Source organism: Muntiacus reevesi, chromosome 3, assembly GCF_963930625.1.
Source record: "Muntiacus reevesi chromosome 3, mMunRee1.1, whole genome shotgun sequence".
Lineage (NCBI taxonomy): Eukaryota > Metazoa > Chordata > Mammalia > Artiodactyla > Cervidae > Muntiacus > Muntiacus reevesi.
This window is the reverse complement of record NC_089251.1, coordinates 112,427,791-112,451,875: the sequence shown is the minus strand read 5'-3', so window position 1 is coordinate 112,451,875 and position 24,085 is coordinate 112,427,791. Positions and strand designations below refer to the sequence as shown.

At 37.0% G+C, this 24,085-nt stretch overlaps 1 protein-coding gene across 3 annotated transcripts in view; it reads left to right on the top strand.

Moving 5' to 3' along the window:
* Nucleotides 1-24,085, top strand: part of EYA3 (EYA transcriptional coactivator and phosphatase 3) — an 87,901-nt gene that overhangs the window by 28,071 nt on the left and 35,745 nt on the right. For 2 of the 3 annotated variants that reach the window (XM_065930185.1, XM_065930184.1), the window contains exons 3-6: nt 1,661-1,704; nt 5,925-6,004; nt 10,787-10,853; nt 13,801-13,937. In XM_065930185.1, coding sequence (XP_065786257.1) covers nt 1,661-1,704; nt 5,925-6,004; nt 10,787-10,853; nt 13,801-13,937 — 328 coding nt within the window. Of the gene's footprint in view, nt 1-1,660; nt 1,705-5,924; nt 6,005-10,786; nt 10,854-13,800; nt 13,938-22,344; nt 22,483-24,085 lie in introns of all 3 variants that reach the window. The other variant, XM_065930183.1, reaches the window with a different exon arrangement.

The following is a 24,085-nucleotide window of genomic DNA, read 5'->3' as shown; positions in this document are numbered from 1 at the left end:
CATCACCACTATTGGAAAATTACTTTATTATCTGGCATTATGTAAATAATGTCATCTTCAGGTGGGAAGGACAGCACATTTTCTAATAGCCTGTATTAAGTTGAATTTTTCTTGTCTTAAGCCTTGCAGTTTCCAGTCAAAACAGTTTTCCAGCATTATTACATGAGTGTATTTTTCTCCCATACCTTTCATTGAGGTTTTGTCATGTATTGGTAATACAGTTAAATTCTTTTGTCATGGTGTATATATCGTCTTGTAATCCCTTTACCTCCTGGTTGGTTTATGGTATCTTTTATCATATGGAAGTTTCGAATTTTTGTAAAATCAAACTTATTTTCTCCTTTATGACTTTTGAATTTAATACCATATTTACTAAGGGTTTACCTACCTCAAGGGTTTTGTTTTTGTTTTCTTTTGTTTTCATATACTTTTGTAATTTTGTTTGTAAACTTAGAGGATATTTTAATACCTCTTATTAATTTTATCTTTTTTGGCACCTATGAAAGTTAAGGCAGCATTATATAATGTCAGTTGATATGCCATAAGCAAGGATGCAAGAGTGTTTGGTTCTATTTATTTTGTCATGTTTTCTCATGAGGAATAGATGTCCATGAGAAATTGAATGGACCTGGGATTTATGTTGTATTTATTATTTATTTTTAAATTTTAAATTTAATCATATTTAATAGCTATATTCCCACCGAATATGTTTGTTTGAAATTGTTTTTTAGCAGGGACTTCCCTGGCGGTCCGGTGGTTAAGACTCCCAGTGCAGGGGGCACAGTTCAGTCCTCCATGGGGAAACTAAGATCCCTCATGTTGCGCAGCATGGCCTAAAAAACATTGTTCAGCAGAGTTTTTGCCCCTCTGCATACCTAACTCCTTGAAATGGGTTGGCGGTACTCTTTGTACTTTGCGAGCTTGAGATACTTTTTAAGTATTCATAATTTGTATGGCTAAGCACACTAAACTTCTGTAACTAGTTATTCTAATTCAAAAACCCTACAATCAGATTCTTTGTAATATTTAAAACAATAACAACTACAGGGAAAATCATTAGTAATGTTAACCATAGATCTTCCATTTGTGACTTCTTAAACTGTTTCAATGGAAATGCTTTTTTACCTTAGAAGGATTTAGAGAAGATGAAAATATGGGAAAAAACAGAATAGTGTGAAGCATATTTTTTAAATTACTGGTAACCTGATAGGAATTTATTTTTATTTTTGGCATGTAAGTAAAAGATATTTCTATTAAATAAATGGTTAGATGTTTGCACAATTGCCATACTTACTGTTTGAAAATATATTTATGTGTCTCTTAAAATTTAAAAGTAACCCAATTTGATTTCAAGTTTGGATACCTTATCCTGGTAAACATTCTGTGTTGAGTAAAAATCCTGGTAAACCTTTTATTTTGCCTTGAGTTTAGAAAACACTGTTTTCATTAAAAAGAAAAAAGAGCCCCATGTGAAAAACAAGCCCATCTTTCTTTAACTCTCAAATATATCAGAGGTTAATGAAATAAATATAAGTCTAAGCAAGACAAAAGGAAACAGTTACCCTGTAATTTATTAGTTAATCTGAGGCTGCCATTTGAGTAGCTAGATGATTTTAAAAACAGATCATGACATTGATGCTTTTGTATATTTATTTTACAGGTGAAGAAAGCCAAGATGCAGGAATCGGGAGAGCAAACTTTAAGGTATACAAAGTTGAATTTCTTTTTAATGGCCTACTTATAATTTGTTTTTACCTCCTGATCAGTATATGGACATGATTTGGATTGACTTACTCTCATTTTGGTTTTTAGCATCAGTTTTTTTGTTTCGAAATTATTTGATTTAAGGTGAAAATTATCCTCTAAAACTTTGTCCTTAAAGTAAAGTTTGTCCTTAAAACATATAAGTGCTGAATTTTTCTCCTTGTTTATTCATTTATTCAGCGGAATGTACCAATCTCATGTTATTACTCAGAGCCTGTGATACATGAAGGAGACACAGTAGTGAATATTCTTCAGTTAGGTGTACAGTATACATAATAGAAAAAATAGAAATTTTAAAAAATCCAAGGAGTTAATCCTTAATTACCAGATGGATATGGGACATCTTAATCATTAGCTCTGCTCCCCTTACAGGAAAGAGGCAGCTTCTTTGCATGTCATACTCTGGCTTCCACACACCATGATTTTCAGTTGTCCACAGTTCTTACCTCCTGTTTTTTGTCTACCAGCCAGATGAACCAATAACTGCATCCCCTCTAACATCTTAATTTCAAGAATCCTAATCTTACACTTCACACACTAGCATTCCAGCTCATTTATTCTATTGTCACACTAGCCCTGTGTCTTACTTTACACTTCCACTTATAATGACAGTGATCTATCGTATTTTCACTGTCAGGCGTTGACCCTTCCCTCAAAACAGACTTCAGTATCTTCCCATGCTGCTCAAAAGATAAGATCTATTACTTGAATAAATTTCTTACAAACATTCTTAACTTCCTCTCCCTTTTCCCTGTCATCCTTCCCTAGCCTAACCTGCTGTTTAAACACCCTAGTTAAACCCTCCTATTCACCTGTTTCATACTTATTCCAATCATCTGAACACTTGTGATAGGAAAACACAAAACTGTGCTCACTGGCCTCAATTTCTAGTCATGAGTACATCTCAGCGGGCACTTAAACATTTTTGGTGGTCCAGTCACTCTTCCTGGTTTATTACACAGTCGTAAAATCATTTCTCTTTCCTCTGTACTTTCCTTCACTCCTTCTCTCCTTTCCTCCCTGCCTGTCAGCTTGCCTTCCTTTCTTCCTGCCTCCCTCCCCCCTTCTTCCCTCCTGCCTCCGCCTCTCCTCCCCCTGCCCTTCCGTTTACTCAGCTGGGGATCTGGCTCCCTGATGTAAAGAGAAATCAGAAGTGGATAGGGACTGCCTTACTTGTCTCATCACTGAATCTACCCCTTAACTGCTCCACTGCTTCTCTGTAGTAGTCTCTGCTTCCCTTTTCTCTGAAGTTAACTCCCTTGCTCATCTCTCTCCAGTTGTACAGTGGAGCCTCTCAGCTTCATCTTTTCTTGCTGCTATTCCTTCTGTCTCCTTCAGCAACTGCTTTATTGGGATAAAATACAGCCTACAATTCACCATTTCAGTCATTTTTAAGTGTATAATCCAGTGGTACTAAGTACATTCACATTGATATGCAACCGTTACCATCATCTATCTCAAGGACTTTTTTTATCTTCCCAAACTGAAACTCTGTATTCATCAGACTCTCCATTTCCCCCTTCTTCTAGCTCGTGGCAACCATCATTCTGCTCTGTCTCTATGAGTTTGACTACTCTTTAGCACAGTCTTAAATTATTTGTCTTTCTGTGACTTGTTTGTTTCATTTAGCCTGATGTCTTAATGACGTATCCATTTGTAGTGTGTGTTAGAGTTTCCTTCCTTTTTAAAGCTGAATAATACTCCATAGTAGCCCATACCACGTTTTGTTTATCCATTCACCGGTTAATTGTGTTGATTATTGTCAAGAGTTTCATTGAATGAAAAGGAGGTATTTGTGATGCTTACTTTTGGAGTTTGGGTGTTTCTGCTTTTTTTTTGGAGGAGGGAAATTTTATTTTGGAGCATTTTTTTTTTTTTCAATCATACACACGTTGTTAAGTAAATTTTATATAACAGGATGATCATATTTTGAGATAGTAATAATTTTTCTAGATATAATTTCAAATATTCAACAAAGTGCTAGAGTTAATTCACTGTCTTGATGCTTTTGTTTCTGTTTAATCTCTAGATACTTAGTTGAATACGTAGGAGATTTTGCTTTAAGAATCCAGGACCATAGGATTTTAGAAACTTGTCCATTATACACCAGACCATACAAGTATACCTTCTACAATACAAGATCTAGAAATAGTCTTTCAATAGTTGGTATAACAGTGATCCCAGACTTACTAGACCAGTCTTACACATAGAAGACCAGTCATTATAGTCAGAAATGTGAAGTTCTTATCTGGGTTTATACCGTTCTCCTTGGAATCAGATTTAATTAGGCATAAGATGGGGCTCAGAAGTCTGTATTTTTACCAATCATTCAGGTAATTATAAGAAATAAGCCATTTTGGGAAACAATGATACAACTACTTAGTATGATTTCCTACCCATGCTTTTCAATTCCCATAGTCATATCTTGGTTAGTATATTAAGTGCTATTTTGAAAGTACAGACATTTGAGTGAATAGATTAAGGTAAACTTCATCTGGGGATTTACTTTTTAAAATTAATTACATCTGAGGAAAAATTGTTTGAACATTCAGAATATACCAGGGAAACAACCTTTATTGATACTATGCTTGAATATTAGAGGTTCATTCAGAAAAGATACAAGAGCTTTAAGAATTTTGGTGCTTTGTACTTTTTTTATAAGTAGCATTTCTTTTAAAATTTTTCTATGTAGAAACTATTCTTACTGTTTATTAGTCTTATCTTTCCAAAAAAGAAAAACTGGAAAAAAAAATTTTTGTTGATGGCGTAATGTTCCCTTGTATGAGGATACATTACATATTTTTTACCCAGTTCTTTAACTAGTTGGACATTGGTTTCCAAAATTTCATATAACAAATCATGTTGCAATGAAAATACTTCTTCATTAGTTTACTTTATATACACCAGTTCCAGTTACTCACCCACCATTAATATGTAACCATAGTTCTTTTCATACTTCTCTGACAGTGTCACAAACTTTTTGTCTTTGCTAACTTAATAAGTGGGAAAAAAGTTTTATTTTAGTCTTAAAAAAAGTCACGTCTTTCCCAGTATGTGGAGTATCTGCGACAGTGTCCTCTACTTCTTCCTAGAGTGTAGAACAGCAAAGCAAATTTCTTGCTGAGGGAACATGAATGTGGGAAGCATACCTGGGCTGGTGAGAAGTTGTATTATAATAGTACTGGCTACAGTTATATTGTGCTTACTCTCTTCTAGTCTTTGCTCTAAATACTTTTCACATATTGACTCATTAGTCCCAATAACAGCCCTGAAGGTAGGTTCTATAATTATCCCTCAGTGACGGTTGAAAAAACTGGAGTACAGAGAGGTTCAGTGACTTGCCTAAAGCCATAAAGCTAGTTTTGGCAAAGTGCGATATGAACTCAAGCAGTCTGGTTCCAGAGTCTGCACCCTTAAGCACTGTACTATACTAGTGGTTGAGGGAATAAGGGGAGAGTTGGAAAGTAAGGTAGGAGGAAGAGGGAGGATGTTGTGAAAGATCAAAGGGTAGTCTCCATTTCAGAATCTCAGGATCTTCCCAACATTAAAGTATCTAACATAATGATTTATCCTCCTAGTTTATATGACTTAGTCTTTTTCAACTTCTCTTAATTTGTGTTAGAAGTTTTTTTAAAAAAGATTTTGCTAAGTTTGGGGTATAATAACAAAAATCTGTTTGTTTTTAATTGGGAGAAAACAAGTGTAGTGTAATGCACCATCTTAAGGTTCAGAACCCCTTCTTGTGTAAGCATATGTAGTTTGAAAAAGCTTTTCAAGTGATTGTGAGGACCATTGTCTGAAGTTAGTCATCTCCCTACATTCCTTTGGTACTTTGGAAATAAAGTGAGAGCAGTTTTAGGTGCTGTAGAGTTTTTCTTTTACCATGTGGTCTTTAGAGAAAATCTGAGTTGCCTGTTGCTTATATGAAATTTCCACATGGCATAAAAACAGTCATGGTCTAGGGATGTGACAAAGAACTGGAATGCTGAAGGTACTAGGCCTGGCCTTAGCTGTTACGTGGCTGATAAAAACCAAGAATAAGGACTTCATGAAGTAGACTTAACTTGCCACTTACCTAGCAAGAAATTGGTTTGATTTAATCACTTTTAGCAATGCAGCAGGTCAACCAGAGGCTAATGTATTCATTTTGGTTTTCCCAGTCAAGTAAGCAACCCCGAAGTCAGTGATCAGAAACCTGAAACTTCAAGCCTTGCTTCAAACCTTACCATGTCAGAGGAAAGTAAGTACCGTATTCTGTGCATCATGGACATATTCCTATGACCAGCTGATGCTGACCTTTTATAATTGGTTTTCACTGATTGCCTCACTTTTCTCAGAATATCCAGAATCCTTTCATTGCCTTGTATGTGTGTTCATCCTTACGGCCTCCTATAAACCTTATTGACATACCAGCTAAGGAGCAAAATCACATGGGATCCGCCCCTAGGGACTGGTGATTGTGTTTTTGTTTTGAGATTGAATGTTCTTCTAAAGGTAATAAGTAGTGCTTTACTCAAAATCAGAAAACTCTGTGGGCCAACCTCTGACTGCTTCTCTGGATGGCTTGATGTGTTTCCACCTTTCTAATAACCAAATGATTCTACCTATCCATCTAGGCCAAAAAAAAAGAAAGGTAGTCCCCCGAGAGCCCAAGATTGATACTGGGCCCTGAGGGAGACACATCTCAAATAGGATATACCCTCTGCTTACCAAACCTTAGCCAAAAATTTGTAGAATGTTCCTTTTTTTTCCTTGTGGAGATCTAAGCTTTCTTTGGAATATCGCGGTGGTATGCTCCACATTAAATAGCTATGCCCTTTCATGTTATACCACACACTTCAGAAGAGTAAGTTTGTGTACGTTGCTTTATAAAAAGACGTGTTTAGGAGATAGATCTTAAGATGCTTAACCTTAACCTTATATAATTCCCATGTAATAAAAGATGGTATGCCTTTAAAAAAAAATGATTATGTCTTAAGTTGTATATGTTACTTCCTCAAAGATGCTGTTCCAGTAGTTCTCAAACTTTTAGCATACCTGAGAGTTACCTGGAGTGCTGCTTTGTAATGTAGCATTCTAGCCTCATCTTCAGTGATTATCAATCAGAACACCTGTTGTGGATGAGAGTCTGCGTTTTCAAGAAGATAGCTAGGTAACTCTGATACATATGGGAACTGCTCTAATCAATGAAAGGTGTCTCTCTAATTTTTAAAATATCTCACTCCAGTATTCTTGGGCGTCCCTTGTGACTCAGGGGTAAAGAATCTGCCCACAATACTGGAGACCAGGGTTCGATCCCTGGGTTGGGAAGATCCCCTGGAGAAGGGCAAGGCTACCCACTCCAGTATTCTGGCCTGGAGAATTCCATGGACTGAATAGTCCATGGGGTCACAAAGAGTCAGACACGACTAAGCGACTTCCACTTCACATCCCCAAGAATAAGGTCTGCTCCTTATATACTTCAGGGCCCAGAAGTAAGTTGAGTCTTCTTGCTTCTTAAAAATTATTTCTTTTTTTCCTTCAAAAACTCTAGTTCCTTTGAAGTCTACATTTATGCCCCTTCCTCCAGCTTTCTTTTTACCTCAGACTGAACTCCTAGTCATTTTGCTCTTTAAAGGCTAGATCTTTGTTTTCTTCTCCCTCCAGACCTTTATTGTTCTGGGTAATTTGAGCGTCCATGTAGATGACCTGTCCAACACCCATAATGTCCCTCTTCTTTTCCTATCCCTTTTTACTCCACATGGGTTCTGTAGTTCTTTATTATAGTTACTCCCTTACTAATACCTTCAATAATTTTGCCTCTTGTACTGTCCTTGCTAAACCCCAATCCTGATTTAATCCAACTGTCCACCTTCTCTGTAAGTATTACATTAAATAGCTGAACATTACTGTAGTTTATACACTTAGCTGACTGTTTACTCACAGGGCCTTAAGTGGGCACCCTACTACACTTCACTCATGAGTTTCACCTTTTACTACTTCACACCATTTCTTTCCTCTCAGAGCCACGCATACTACTCACCTTTCTTCATATGACTGATAATTTCTTCTCGAATAGAAGCTGTCTGACAGGAGGTTCCCTTATTAACCTACCACCACCAAGTCTTCAGCCCTACTTGTGTTTGTACCCATGTTACCTTGTTTTATTCTTGTCAGAATAAACAGTATTCTTGTTCCTGTGAAAGGTAAGACCCTTTATTTGTGCTTCATATCCTGTCTGTTCTCACCTACCCCAAGTACTTTGGTACTGTGATTATCCTAATACCATTCTTGCATTGTCTTATTCTTCTCTTCTTAATCCATCCTGTCTGTGAGACATGATCCAGTATCTTCATCTTAAAGCACAAACAAAACCCTCCTTGAAGTCCATATTCCCCACCAGCTACAGACCTTCTATTTGTCCCATGACCCCCTTTGGAACCTCTGGAAAGAGTTGCCCTCACTTGCTTTGTCTCCTCCCATTCGCTCTTCATCCCTCTCAAATTTAACTTTGTCACCATTCTTCCAGTGAAACTGCTTTTGTCAAAGTCATTAGTTCCTTTCACTAACTGACAGTACTAGTTCCAGTGGGTATTTCTGTCTGCTTGTATCCTGCCTCTTACCGCTCTTTCTCCCACCTTCTTTGCTGGCCGTTCTTCTGCTGTCTAGTCTCTGAGTGTTAGTGGGCCTCTGGGTTTGGTTCTCGTGCACCATCTTTGTTCTTTCTGTATTCTCTCACCCATTTTGTTACTTTAAATATTTGATATGTAGTTAATGAATTCCAAATTTGTATTCCTAGTCTGACTTCTTACTCTAATTTCGTTTGTGTATCCTATTGCCTACCTGATACCTCCACTTAGATATCTAAAAGGAAAGTCATACTTTAAATATGTGAAAGCTTTTTCTGCCCTTCAGTTCAGTTCAGTTCAGTTCAGTTGCTCAGTCGTGTCCGACTCCTTGCGACCCCATGAATCGCAGCACGCCAGGCCTCCGTGTCCACCACCAAAGCTGTTCTCTTCCCCAACTTCTTCATCTTTGGAAGTATTTTCACTGCCCCTCCGATTTCTCAAGCTGAAAACCTAGAAATTATCCTGTATTCCCTGTTTTCCTTATTCTTTAATTCAAATTCATCAGGATGTCCTGTTAGTTTTACTTTCAGAGTGTATTTTCTAGGTTTTTGCCTTGTTTCCACTGCTATTACCTTTTTTTTTTTTAAAACCAGTGCAGAGTTGAACACATCCAGATTTATTTACACAGTGCTAAAGAAATTTGAGTTCTATTTCCATTTTGTGGAATTTTATTCTGGGATCCGGCTTTGTTGTGTTAACTGACGTAGGTCATTGAAACTTGATTATCCCACCTCACATGCAATTTTCTGTCTCAGGGGAACAGAAAACTTAGGTTTTTAATGCACATACAATAATGATCTTAATACTGCTTTATAATTTAGTAGGAAGGCAGCTGTCCCACAACTTGAGGGGGAAGAAGGGCAGGCAGAGAAGTTATAATTAAGCAGATTATGCCTTGACTCTTTTTAATCTTTTCATAGTTCCCAAGTACCACAAAGATTAAGTCTCATTCAGTCTCTACAGAAGTAAAAATTGACCTAGATCTCCTAGAATGTTTTGTGAATCTCTTCTAGAATTAAATGGGAGAAGGAGGAGGATTTGGGTTTTTGAAAATACTTGTCAGCAGAGAAGGAACCATTATGTAGAAATCAAATGAACTGCTGTTCTATGTAATGGACAATAAGAACCTTAGATCTAACTGAGATTCCCTTCATTTTTGTCAAAGTGATTAATGATTAGTATAATCTGCAAATTGGCATGAATTATTTTCAGAGACTGTAAACAGTGGCTATAGGCAAGATCCATGATAATAAGCTCATTCACAGATGATTTGTGTTACTGTTGGGCATAAATCGACTGCACATCTCATCTTGGTCAGTGTTCCCTTTTGGGGTAAGACACTCAGAGAACCCAGCTAGACGTAAAATAGTTGGTTCACCCTGAGTCCCTGTTCACAATAGAGCAACCTCCCTTATAATAGGTATTGGGGGATGTTCTTGAACAATTTAGGAAATCTGGTACAAGCTCTATGTGTTGTAGCTCTGTGTACAATATGGACTGAAATACTGCTAATGAAAAGGATTCTGCTACTGTCAAACTTGAGTTGAATTCATTTACAGTACTCATCCCGCACGAAACCCTGAGGATCGGGCCTCCTGACTGTCTATTCTAGATGACATCATCTAGATGGCCAGGATGACATCATCCTGGTGGCCAGGAGGGCAGGCGCTGGGAAGGCCCCTTTACTTGATGGTATATCGGCGTTACATCAGTTCCTCAGGTCTGCCTCTGCCTTACCAAACTTAAAGCTTTGTTACTAAGCTGAAAAAATAAGAGTGTAAAAGCGTGCTTGCGTCTTTCTGCTGCCGATCATATATAGCAGCAGCAACAGTTATTGGATACTTCTTCCCAGTCTGTCTTCCTGCAGGTCATCCTTATGACCTCTTACCCAGAATAGGGTAAGCATCCAGAGAATGAATAAGCTGAAGAAGTATAATGTGGCTTCCTAGACATGGATCTTGCATTTTAACTTCACCTCTGAGCTTAGGAAGTTGCTTCACTTATGGGTTTTAGAACAATGGTGGTGATGGTAAAGATCAGTCGGTCAGGAGTTCCCTGACGGTCCAGTGGTTAGGATTCCACGCTTTCACTGCTAAGGGCCCAGGTTTGATACTTGGTTGAAAAATTAAGATCCCACATGCCACACAGCACAGCCAAAAATAGAGATCAGTTGGTATTGACCTTCAGCTCTTTTCTGTACCGCCTTCATTCTAGTATCTTTTACTGTCTCTAAAAGTCTCGATAAACTCATTATTAGAAGAGTGAGGTATTTCTGCTGTGTAGTCTTTATAAATGTCTGGTGTCCAAGCTTTATTCTGTTCCTTAGTTTGAAAGACTATACAGTGAGACATGAAATTTCCCCCTATCATTTTTGAAATGTTCTAACTTTTTACCTGGTTATATCTTTCTTTCAGTTATGACATGCACCGATTACATCACTCGCTCATCCAATGATTATACCTCACAAATGTATTCTGCAAAGTAAGTTGAGCAATTATTTCAAAAATCTGTATGCTTTTTCTCTAGATTCATTGCAAAATGTAACTTGATATTTAAGCTATTAAGTTGACATTAAACTTATTTTCACCTCTCTTGTTCTCTCTGACCCTACTCTAGTTTTTTAATTCCATGTAAATATAGTCTAGGTATTGTCCTTTTAAAAAGTTAATGATTGTCTGAAATAGATCACTGTTACCCAGGAGCTTTCTCAAAGTGAATAGGCACTGAAAAGTGTAAAATACCATTAGTGATGAAAATATATCACTGCTTAACTTCTCATTATTCTCTCTTTGCTCCACTTTAAAAGAGAGATCCATAGAGTTACACGTATTCCCCATCCCGATCCCCTCTCCCACCTCCCTCTCCACCCGATTCCTCTGGCTCTATGGGTGATTCATATCAATGTATGACAAAACCCACTGAAATGTTGTGAAGTAATTAACCTCCAACTAATAAAAAAAAATTAAAAAAAAAAAAACAACAAAATAGCATCTATGGTTCATGTCAAGATGTGCCAACTACAAAATGCTATGAAATCAATACAACCTTAGAAGGGAAACTGCAGTTGGCTAAGAAAACTTTAAGAGATTTTCATGACAGGTGTGCATAGGTGACAAAGATGACAGAGGTCACAAAGTTAGTGACCTGTTGGGAACAAAATAAAAGATACGAACCACTTCTTAATAAAAAAAAAAAGAGAGAGAGAGAGATCCATTAAAAAAGCTAAAGCCAGCCTCAGACTGGGACTTCTGGGTCTAATCTGTGTTCATCTTATTGCTTTAGAAGCTTATTCTTTTAGAAGTGTCCTCAAGTAGAAGTAGGCTTGAGGTTAGATAGGTTTAGTGAGTTTAAATCACTGAGAGGCAATATTTTGGGCCTCATGAGATAAGATCAGCATTTAAGATCCACTAAGTTAATCATCTCCAAGATGAGTAGTTGCAGAAAGGTGTGTATATCAAGCTACCAATTGTACCTTGATAAAGGTTGAGCCTGCATACATAGATGCATACAAGCATGCTTTATTAACCTAGGATAAATTCTTACGTGCTTACATAGGGAAGTTACATAAAGAAATTGGTGACAAAGGTGAGTAATATGTATGGGTCTCTTGTAAAAAGAAAACTTTTCCTTTTTGTGTCATTTGTATTAAGTGCCTTTTGAATTTTGCATCAGTTTAAAAAAAAATGAGCTGATTGAAAAATCATCTCAATGAATTCTCCAAATTCTAACCTGGTATTATCATTAACGTTAATAACATCCTTGGGCCAGTCATTTTCCGTGTTTTTCTTCTTCTGCGAAATGACTGAACCTGTTCTCTGAGATCATTATGAAGGTGATAAAATAATTTGAGCTATAAAGACACTAAATTTAAAAGATTTTATGATCTTTATCATATCTGGAGATTAATCCATTTGAAGTTACTAAGATTTTAAGTCATTCTCACATGATTTGATTAACAGCTACAGCCTGAGCTCTTTTCTGGTCTCAGGTATGGCTAAAAAGACTACAAATTTTCAAATTCAGTCTTTTAGAGTCTCCTGAGATGTGAATATAGCAAATTCCAAATTCATTCATTTATTCAAAAAAGTATTGTATACCTGTTGCACTCAGGACACCTTGTTAGCTTTCTACCTTAATGTAGACTTCTTTACCACTTATCTAAACCATGGCATTTTTTAACTGCCTCTGTTTCAAGTCCCCTTCCCCCAATCCATTTTACAAAGAAATGTCAAATTAATCTTTATTAAAGAACAGCTTTGATCTTGTTATCCTTTGCTCAACAATTTCAGTGACTCCTCATTGTTTCAGATTTGTCTGAACACTTTTAGCCTGGTATTCAAGGTCTTTGCTGTCTGTCTTACACTTCCCCTTAGTATAACCTCTGCTCCTTGTTGTCTGAAGCCCTGTCTTTACCCTTGGCAGAGGTTTTCCCTTTTTCTAGAACACCTTTTCTTTCTCTCATTTTTGCACATTCTGTCTGCTCACAGACCACTTCTTTATAGCCTTCCTTCATTTTCTCCTCCCCAAAAACTGCAACAACAAAAAAAATCTTTCCCCTCTGAAACTACCTCCCCCCATTATTTTATTGTTACGACCTACATGGTACATATGACACTTGCTTTGTTACTTTATAAGTACAGCATAACTCACCAAATAAAATAACTCGTGTCTAAAAATTCGGTACATAAAATGTGGCGCCATCTTATTCCATGGATGAAATGAGCGGGTCAGCTAGCTGGTTTAAAATCCCTGAAGTTTCAGTGTTGAATTCATCTCTAGCTAAACCTGATGTGGTTGGCACCAACTAGTGTCAATGTACTCTGGCTTAAATATCAGCAGGGCAAGTCAGTGCCCTGTCTAGGACTTCCCGGATTTTGTTAGTCACTTGACTCTGATATTATAGGCTCGATCTAGGGACATTGGGCCACACTTCTGATCCTGGTTTTCTAATGTGGCGGTCGCCTGCTTTTTCTCTGCAGGCCTCACCCTCTTTTCCAAGTCCTACTTTCCCTCTCGGAAATTTAGTTTGGCCTGGAGGGCTCAATGGGGAATAGAGTCAGTTGCCAATCTATTCTGTCCAGTTGTCTGTCCTTTTAGGGTTTTATTCTATATTTAGACATAAGGGCATGAATGAGTTTAGTCAGTACTTGTATCTCGCATAGGGCCTTGCACGTAGCACACAGCAAATGTTTGTGGTGTGATTGGACTTTTGGAGGATATTTGAAACTGTTAATTTTTCTATAAAATTGTTTGTTAGGTAGATGATAAATAGACCTGAAAAGGAAAAAATAATTCTACTTTCTGACCATAGTAAAAGATATTTTATGTGACAGGTTAGTCTACTCATTATTGATTCTTTGCTGTTAGTGATAGTAGCTGGTTTTTGTTTTACTTATGTAAAAGTTTTTGTTTTCTTGAACTTTTCTAGACCTTATGCACATATCCTCTCAGTTCCTGTTTCGGAAACTGCTTACCCTGGGCAGACTCAGTACCAGACCTTGCAGCAGTCTCAACCCTATGCTGTCTACCCTCAGGCAACCCAGACGTACGGACTACCTCCTTTCGGTAAGGCATCCTGTTGTAAGCAGTTTCTAAGAATATTGATTTTATCCCGCAGAAATTTCCATCTTTCCCCCAAAAGCAAGCATGGCTAATCAGGAAGCTGAGAGAAAGCCAGTTGCTCTTCACAGCATCTGCTTGTTACAGGTGTGATAGAAGTTGGGTGTGCAACTTTTCCACAGTGTATTTGATGCATGTAATATAAAATCATAACTTTTCAATACTCACTTGTTTATCTGCCATAGTTTAGCTATTTCCAAGATGCTAAGTCTTGACTGGAAAACTTGGAATCTTCAAGTGTTTGGAAACTCTTTGAGGAATTGCTACTGATTTGACTTACTTCATGGAAAACATGGTACCATGACAAGTATATTTTGTGGTGGCTAATTTCTTACTAAAGCTAAGTAATCTACATATCCAGATAGAATACACCTTTATAGTTCTCTCTCTCTCTGTCAGTTTCTCCCTTTCCTTCTTATCCCATACCACAAAGTGATCACTTGTTGCTCTGCTGAACCAAAAAGTCATCTTAGGGGGAAATCCCTGATTTTGTACAACCTTGTCATGTGCATAGAGAGTTTTGTTCTTTGGTTTTAGGTATCTTGGACTGAACTATAGATTAGAATGATTTACTGGAAGTTAGTTTGAAGTTCGTAGAGCACTTAATATCTGCTGATTTTTCAGTGTGTATGGACATGTTCAGTGTGGTTTATTGCTGCTTTCCTAGAACTGATGTCAGGAAATTGAAAGAACACTGTATTTTTAAAAAAATATTCAGTGTGTTAATAAAATTATAACTTGGTAGCTTTATTGCAACCAGCTAGGAGTTAGAAAATCTTTCTAACAGATTGTCACAGATTGTGGGTGTTGTTTGCTTTGGGTTTTGACATTCCTGCTTTTCCTGGCCTGTTTGGCTACTCTGTTATGGTAGTTACAACTTTCTTACTTTGAGACTTATTAGCATTCCTTGGCTTTTGATAACTACTAGAAAGAAAAATTGGGAGTTATATTTAATGGTAGTGGTAGCTGATAATTTCATGAAAGAAAAGAAACAGAAATGTTCTTATTTTCCTGTTTGTACACCCACACCTCAGTGCCTGTCAGTATCAGCAGGTATACTAAAATATTATGTTGCTGATATATTTAACCAGCCAAAGCTGAGCAGTCCTTTCAGATGCAGAACTCTCTGTGAATATGTTTGTGTTTATTTCTTTTTGTATATATTAAAATTAATTTACTAGCAGCTGGCTAATATCAACAATAGGCTAGTGAGTATAAAGTATTTCATGTTTTTGTTTTTGTTTTTTACTCTGTTTTGATTTAAATTCTTTATTGGAAAACCAAAAGCCCTTTATGACATTGTTGCACAGCTGTTTATTCCTGCTGTTCATTGTTAAGTAAAACTCTTGTTATATCTCTAAACTCAGATTATGGAATACATAGCACAGTGCCATGTGGATGTAGGTCCTAGATATTATGGTATCTTTTATAATCACTGCATTTCCCTCATATTAAGGAAAGAAAATTCTGTAAAGTAGATCCCTGTTAAAAACTTGGAGACAATATTTTATAAAGAAATATTGCTTATAATAGGCTCTTTTATTAATCTGTTTCTGTTTAATAATTAGGGTGAAGGAAACTTGTTTCTTAAATTCTTTTCAGTAGTTCAGAGAGAACTGTTTTTAGCTTAATTTGTCTTTGAATGATAGTTACAGCATATCCCCAAATTTCGTAAAGGAAATTTCAAAGAAATACTTGTAATACTTTTTGTGTGTATGTGTGTGATAAGTTTTATGTTTCACTGCATGGCTTTTTTTGTTTTATGTAAAGATATAAAACACCCCATTTCTTCCTGTATAGCAGAGGGCATTATGTCCAGTATCTTATAATAACCTGTGGTGGTGGTGTCATTGCTAAGTTGTGTCCAGCTCACGACCACATGGTCTGTAGCCTGCCAGGCTCCTCTGTCCGTGGGATTCACCAGGCAAGAATATTGGAGTGGGTTGCCATTTCCTTCTCCAGGGGATTTTTCCAGCCCAGGAATTGAACCCAGATTTCCTGCATTGCAGGCGGATTCTTTACTGACTGAGCCACGAGGGAAGCAAAAAAACTGAATCACTATGCTATACACTTGAAACTAACACATATAGTAAATGAGCTACCCTTCAGTTAAAAAAAGAAAAGAAAAGAAAAACCTCTCCATTCCTTTTCTTGTGAAAAAGTGAAGTGCAAGTTGCTCAGTGTGTCTGACTCTTTGCGACCCCATGGACAGTACAGTACATGGAATTCTCCAGGCCAGAATACTGGAGTGGATAGCCTTTCCCTTCTCCAGGGGATTTTCCCAACCCAGGGACCGAACCCAGGTCTCACATTGCAGGATGATTCTTTGCCAGCTGAACCACAAGGGAAGCCCAAGAATACTGGGGAGTAGGTAGCCCATCTTTTCTCCAGTGGATCTTCCTAACCCAGGAATCAAACCAGGGTCTCCTGCATTGCAGGCGTATTCTTTACCAACTGAGCTATCAGGGAAGACCTTCTTCTTATGAAGGTGTCAGTAATTTTATTATCTTACTTTTAGCACTAACACTGAATTAGCTTGTCTGTTTTTTATTTCAGATGTAAACAGAGCTTTAGAAAATCTTACTGTAATAATATGACTTTATATTAATATATTTATACAATAGCAGTCAGTTTAGGTCAGTCGCTCAGTCGTGTCCAACCCTTTGCAACCCCATGGACTACAGCACACCAGGCCTCCCTGTCCATCACCAACTCCCAGAATTTACTCAAACTTATGTCCATTGAGTTGGTGATGCTATCCAACCATCTCATCTTCTGTCGTCCCCTTCTTCTCCCGCCTTCAATCTTTCACAGCATCAGGGTCTTTTCCAGTAAGTCAGTTCTTCACATCATGTGGCCAAAGTATTGGAGTTTCAGCTTCAGCATCAGTCCTTCCAATGAATACTCAGGACTGATCTCCTTTAGGATGGACTGGTTGAATCTCCTTGATTTCCACGGGACTCTCAAGATTCTTCTCCAACACCACACACAGTTCAAAAACATCAATTCTTCGGCACTCAGCTTTCTTTATGGTCCATCTTTCACATCCATACATGCTGCTACTGCTGCTAAGTCACTTCAGTCGTGTCCGACTCTGTGCAACCCCAAAGACAGCAGCCCACCAGGCTCCCCCGTGGGTACACATCCATACATGACTACTGGAAAAACTGTAGCTTTGATTAGATGGACCTTTGCTGACAAAGTAATGTCTCTGCTTTTTAGTATGCTGTCTAGGTTGGTCATAACTTTTCTTCCAAGGAGCAAGTGTCTTATAATCATGGCTGCAGTCACCATCTGCAATGATTTTGGAGCCCCAAGAAAATAAAGTCTTGTCACTGTTTCCATTGTTTCCCCATCTGTTTGCCATGAAATGATTGGACCAGATGCCATGATCTTAATTTTCTGAATGTTGAATTTTAAGCCAACTTTTTCACTCTCCTCTTTCACTTTCATCAAGAAGCTCTTTAGTTCTTCGCTTTCTGTCATAAGGGTGGTGTCATCTGTATATCTGAGGTTATTGATGTTTCTCCCGACAATCTTAATTCCAGCTTGTGCTTCATCCCGCCTAGTGTTTCTCATGATGTACTCTGCATATAAGTTATTAAATAAGCAAGATGACAATATACAGCCTTGATGTATTCCTTTTCCTATTTGGAACCAGTCTGTTGTTCCTTGTCCAGTTCTAACTGTTGCTTCTTGACCTGCATACAGATTTCTCAGGAGGCAGGTCAGGTGTTCTGGTATTCCCATCTCTTTAAGAATTTTCCACAGTTTGTTGTGATCCACACAGTCAAAGGCTTTGGCATAGTCGATAAAGCAGAAGTAGATGTTTTTCTGGCTCTCTTGCTTTTTCGGTGATCGGGTGGATGTTGGCAGTTTGATGTCTGGTTCCTCGAAAGCCAGCTTGAACATCTGGAAGTTCTCGATTCACATACTGTTAAAGCCTGGCTTGGAGAATTTTGAGCATTACTTTGCTAGTGTGTGAGATGAGTGCGATTGTGCGGTAGTTTGAGCTTTCTTTGGCTTTGCCATTGAAATAATAATGAGTGCTTACTGTGCCAAGAAGTATGCTGAGAATAAGTACTTCACATTTTACATTATTTTCTTGTTTATTCCAAACCAACAGTCAGTAAGTGGTTGCATTATTCCTGCTTACAGATGAAGAAGCAGGTTTAGAAGCATTAAGTGACTAACCTGAGGTCATACAGTTAGTAAATGCCTTGGATTAGAATTGCACCCCAATCTGTTTAAATCCAGAGGTGCTCATAAATTTAGGTGTGTATGAAAAAGTTAATGTTAGAGTTGAGATGAAATTAAAGTTTCCTCCTTTTAAAGAAGTGAGAGAAGGCACAGGAAATCTTGGAAGCCCATATTATGACAGATCTTTAAAAGTAAAGGAATAGTGGTCATCTTTTCAGAGCTCTATAGAAAGGATGAGATGGCAGAATAAGGATTTGAGGTTTAACTTCCAGTGATCTGATTGAATGTGTGTGAGGGAAAGGGTGCTTACTTGTTTTTAGGAGCTCACAAAAGATTGGCTTAACCTCCATTGTTCTGCCTTCTTTTAAAAGAGGTTTAATATGAGATGGAGATTTGACAGTAGTATTAAGAGTCTTAAGGATGTTCATGTCATTTCCCTTAGTAATCCCTCCTAGGGATTTATCCTAGGAAATTAGTTAGCGATAACCACAAAAATTTACTACCAAGATACTCATCACAGCATTATTTACAATAGCAAAAGATTGGAAACAGGCAACATATTGAATGGAAAGATGTGTGTTAAACTGCAGTGGATTCATAGAATGGAAAACTGTGTAGCCATTATAAACATATTCTTAAAGAATACTTAGTGTCTTGAAAACACGGCTCATTATTAATTGAAAAAAGCAGTATATGAAACTGAAAATATAATATACTAAGTATTTTTTAAAATACTACATAAAGAATGTTAACAGTACAGGTTTGATCTCAGTTACTGAAGAAGCATGCAAAATGAGGACACAGTTCCACTGTGTACAGGTTTCAGTTAACACAGTCCCTTGCAAAAGCAAGAACTGGCTATATTTTTTTCTATATGATGATACTATGCAATATTTTTCTTTTCATTTTCTATAGTTTACCAATTATCTATAATACACATCTACTTATTTTATTATTAACAAAAGTACTCAGATTATTTAGTATTTATAATAGCTCATCCCAGTGAGCTATTATATCAACAAGATATTTCTTCATGTTTTTTCCTAGCATTTACATGTACTTCAGTTCTTAACCAAACTAATCTTCTCTAACCTGGAGAAGGAAATGGTAGCCCATTCCAGTATTCTTGACTGGCAAATCCAGTGGACAGAGGAGCCTGGTAGGCTCTAGTCCATCAGGTTGCAAAGAGTCAGACACAGCTTAGTGACTGAGCATGCATAGTCTTCTCTAAAGTTCCACTACTCTGATACACATTACTGCAAAGTGAGGTGCTCAGATTAGTTTGGTTAGTAACTAACGCATAGAGAAGTACTTGGGCTGAGAAACATGGGTAGAGTTGGTGATGAGACCCCACTGCGGGGCCACAGGAGCATAGCACTCGGAGACAAAAATTCCTTTGCCATTTTGTGATCATCTGTTGCTCTTCATCAGGCTCCTGGTGCTTAAATGACTTGAGAAAGTCTGAACTTACGGGCAGAGAACAGTGGACTAGGAGTCAGGAAGCCAGGATTTTATTTCTTTGATGTTGGCAGTAGTGCTCTTCAGTCAGACTATTTGGTGGTCATGCTACTTGTTACTTGAAATTCTAGGAAGAGCACTTTTAAAGGAAGGGCTTAAAGAGCAGGGCTACAGTGATGCCGGAAGCAGTGTCCATGTTGTCTTTTATTCCTTTATTCTTTATAAAACAGTATTAAATATACTTCATGTTTATACTTCATGTTTCTGGCCAGAAACATTCAAAGTAGCTATTTCATCAAACTTGTCTTGGACATTTTGCACTAATATTTGATCTTATAAGAAAGACCAATTAATAAAAATTATACATTTTGAAACTTTTAAGAATATATACTGAATAATGAGACTAGCAAAACCCTCTCCGTTAATATTATTCTTATTAGTAAGATCGTATTTTAGTACAGTGTAATAATAAACATGTTCACAAATCCAGCACCCCAGGTTCAGAACCTATTTAGAAAAAAAAAAATTGATGACAATAAATCAAAGTTATTGTGACACTGAAATGGCAAGTTGTTTCTAAAAAATATGATAGTCAGTTACCAAGAATCTTAGCACTGATATTCAAATTTCACATCATAAACATTTAAAAAACTATATTCTCAAATATTTTTTATTGTGAAGTGTCAACCATAGCAAGGACTTTAGCTGTGACTTACCTGGACAAGACTAAAAATCACCATGAACTAAGTAAGGAGGGGGACAGCCCTTCTAATTCATGCTAAGATGTTGGTGTTTCTTAATCTCTTCCAATAAGTTATTTCATGTGTTTAATAGGTGAGAAAAGACTATGACTTTTTAATATTTTAAGGGTTAGTTAAATAGCTTTAAGGGTTTGTTAAATTAGGAGTTTTGGATTAACATATACACACTACAATATATAAAATAGGTAAACAACAAGAACCTATACTGTATAGCACAGGAAACTATACTTAGTATTTTATAATAGCCTGTAATGGAAAAGAATCTGTGTGTGTGTGTACATATATGTATATATACATGTATATATGAATCACTTTGTCATACAGCAGAAACTAGCACAACATTTTAACTGTACTTCAGTTTAAAAAAATAGTTTGAGACAAGGCAGTTACTGTATTCCATTGTCAACCTTTTAAGATTTTCACATCTCCTTTTACTGTTCTTATATTTACTTATCAACAGATTTTATAGATCTGAGCTACACTAAGATATCTGAATGCCCTGGTGAAGCAGAGGTCTTTACTATCAAAGCATTATATATTTACAAATTTCTTACCAGATTAAGAGCATGTGAAATGAGGTAATACTGAATTTGAAGCTGTGGCTGACCTTCATACTGATTTCCTTCCTGGAATGTGTTTCATCGATGAATCTTCTTGGACCCAGTTATCAGCTTCAACTATCTTGATCCAGTAGCCATAACGATTCAGAGCACAGTGAGACTTTTAATAGACTTTTGCATAGCCAAAATTATGACAGAAACAATTCATTCACAAAGGATATCCTTAGACTCTCATGTAGAAGCATGCTTTTCTTACGGTTTCCTAGTTTACTGCAGATGAAAAAAGAGATACAACCAGAAACAGAAGATTGTCAAGAAGTGACAGATCACAGAGAAAAAGCAAAGAGATACAAGAACCTTCAAATCATAGAACTGTAATTGAGTTCTACTTAGTACTAAGCAGATGTCTTGACATTTTGCAGTAGTCTCTGAGGATGTTTCTATAATGTACATGGCACAGCACAGAAGTGCTCTTGAAAATATTAATTCTGAAAAAAGGTATGTTCCCCCTGCTAAGAAGATAGGAAAGAGTATGAATATATTTTTAAAAGATTGCCACCTAGGAGCATTGTGATTAAATTAAAAAGTGAATAGCTGTGATATCTGTCAGTGTGAGGTGGATTTTTATGTTCTGACAGGGAAAGATGTCTCTCAGATATTATGTGGAAGGGCAAATTATGAACAGCAGGTAACATCCCATTTTGATTAAAAAGGAAAAACAAGATTGTAAACAGAAGAAATCTTAGTGGCTCTTATTATACAAACTGAATAGTGGTTAAGTCTGGATGGTGGGATTATATGTGACTTTATTTTTTCTAAAAATTAGGTATTACATATTTCTGTTAATGTTATTAATTTATGAAAGTAAGCAGGTATGTCTTTCCTAATCACAAGAAACAAAGGTAACAAAATAACCAGCTTAAGGAGGCAGAGAAGTATATATACATTTTAGAAAAATCTGGTTCTTATTTAATGGGTAAGTGAATTTTAAATGTATGTGGAATATCTCCCACCTTGACAATGCACACAAATGATTTGAATGTCAGATACTCTTTACAACAACACTTGGGTGTCAGTAGCTCTTTTTCTGACTCCTGATCAATTTCCCCCAACCATTGACGTGAACTTATATACATATATTACTATTGGGGTTTTTGACAGGATTTTTATTTCTATGGCCCCACTCCCAGTTCTTTGAAATTGTATTTGCTTGTGGTATATTACAAGTGGGAGATTCAGTTATTTTCTCTTACAAGCAAATTTATTTTTGTTTTAAGATTTAGATTTTAAACCTACTGGCTGATATTTGAAAGCATAACCATGCTCCTCAGTCCCAGTGTATTGTTTGTAATTGGTCCAATTTATCTGATTCAGGTGCATTGTGGCCAGGTATGAAACCTGAAAGTGGTTTAATTCAGACTCCATCTCCAAGTCAACACAGTGTTCTTACCTGCACTACAGGGTTAACCACAAGCCAGCCAAGCCCAGCACATTATTCTTACCCCATTCAAGGTAAACAGGCATGGTTGTGTGTGTTTCATTTTTTTTTAATTATTACTGTTTTTTTTGTTTTTAATCTACCTGTATCTCCAAACATATTGGGTAATACAGGATATTTGCATTTGTGCATGCTTTTTGTGTTAGACAAACCAGAACTTAGGAGTGAGGTTCATAAGTAGTTTAAGCCTTCGTGAACTGCTTAATAGAATTGAAGACTCCTCTTTTGCATGTTGGTGTCCAGAAAACCTGTCTGATTTTGTTCTAGTCTGTTTTCAGTGACATTTTGTCCTGTAAATGAGCGAAGACTGTAGGTTAGAGCTCTGCTGACTTTTCTGTGACGCGCAAATAGAATGGAAGGTGAGATGAGCGCTCCTTTATAACGTGCGTGCTGCTTTTCTGCTGTGGTTTTTGTCATACCGCCTCCCCCGTTTTGTACTTCTTGGTAAGCATTTTTCTTGCCAAAAAATTCAGTCTTGTTTCTATTTTGTGATGAAAAGCATAGCATTAAAGCTTGAACTCTAAACCTCTCTGCCTTCCCAGATTTTTCTTCTGAAAGGTTAGAATTAAAACAGGACTATTAGGAATGAAGACAAAGAAACTCGTAAGGCACTACTGAGTTAATTCCCTATCCTTTCAAGTCTCATGCAGGGAATTTGTCATTGCTCCAAATGGGAAATTAATGTCCATCAACTTGGCTTCTCATCTGCCTCCTTTCTCCCAGCTTTTAAATATTACTCTTTATAAAATGGTGGTGCTAGAAAGATGAAGTTAGGACAGTGAAAACTGGTCTGAGGTATTCTTAAGATACAAACGTTGAGGATAAAAAAATGTTCTTATTTAGATTATATTAAACAAAATGTTTTTATTTTTGGTGTTAACTGTTTTCAATAAAATGATGAAGAACTACCTTTTCTTGGTCTATTGGGAACAGAACTGGTTACATTCCTAAGACCTTACTCTGAGCTACCTCTATCTCTTATTGTTTAGCAAGTCTCCTCTTTTCTTATTTTCCTTCCCCGCCCCCCCCCCCCACCCCCATTCTTTCTTTCTAAAATAGGAGCAAGCCAGGAGGGGAAAAACTTAAGAGCATGACTTTATCTTCTCCTCTAACCCTCTTCATTTTTATAAAGTGTTTCTCTAGGTTGGTAGGCTTTGGGGTCCAACTACAGGCAAGTCTGGTAGACAGGTCCCTCCTCAACATTTATATCTCTGATGACTACACCTTGGTCATGAAAGAAAAGCAAGTTCTTTTATATTAATAATCCTCTTCCAAGATGTAGAACCACCACTCCTCTGTAGTTGTATCTTGAGTTTGTGGAACCTGGTAGCTGAGCTTACTTCTCCCTCCTTGTAAAACAAGAACCACCACCTTGTGGGGGTCTTTTAAGACCCATTGCTTTAAAAAAGTCACAAAGCCATTCTGTGACTTAATTTGCCACTATCCTAATTTCTTTACCTTTTAGTACATTTTCTCCCTTTAGATCAATTAACCCAGTTTCCTCCATTGTGCTAATGATTATTGTTGGTATTTATAAGTTTGTATTATATGTTTAGCATTGTTTTAGCAGCAGATAAGTGTTACTCATGTAATCATAACACACCTATGATGGAAGTA